Source organism: Haliaeetus leucocephalus, unplaced genomic scaffold (genome assembly GCF_000737465.1).
Source record: "Haliaeetus leucocephalus isolate CR32 unplaced genomic scaffold, Haliaeetus_leucocephalus-4.0 Scaffold0, whole genome shotgun sequence".
Taxonomy (NCBI): Eukaryota; Metazoa; Chordata; class Aves; order Accipitriformes; family Accipitridae; genus Haliaeetus; species Haliaeetus leucocephalus.
Genome location: NW_010972436.1, coordinates 2280897 through 2281150, shown reverse-complemented (window position 1 = coordinate 2281150; position 254 = coordinate 2280897). Strand labels below are relative to the sequence as shown.

The 254-nt window shown below is 73.2% G+C and overlaps 1 protein-coding gene across 1 annotated transcript in view; it reads left to right on the top strand.

The window, feature by feature from the left end:
* Nucleotides 1–168: 168 nt before the first annotated feature.
* POLR2F (polymerase (RNA) II (DNA directed) polypeptide F) overlaps nt 169–254 on the top strand; it is a 4079-nt gene continuing 3993 nt past the window's right edge. The window contains exon 1 of the mRNA XM_010568885.1: nt 169–225. Within this exon, the coding sequence (XP_010567187.1) occupies nt 206–225 (20 nt within the window). The 5' untranslated portion in view covers nt 169–205. The remainder of the gene's footprint in view (nt 226–254) is intronic.

The window sequence follows — 254 nt, the reverse complement described above, 5'->3', positions numbered from 1 at the left end:
GCCACCGCCGCTGCCGTCACGGGCGCTGGCGTGACGCCGCGGCGCTCCGACGTCTCCACAGCGACGAAGCGGCGACCCGGAAGGGAACGGAACGGAGGAGCGTCGCCCCGGTAACGGCGCCGCCGGGGCACTTCCGGTGGCGTCCCGGCGAGCCCCCGGAAGTGGTTCTTACTTCCGGCGGGCAGGAAGGCGGCGAGGAGGCAACATGTCTGACAACGAGGACAAGTGAGGCCGGGGGTGGGAAGCGGGGGGGG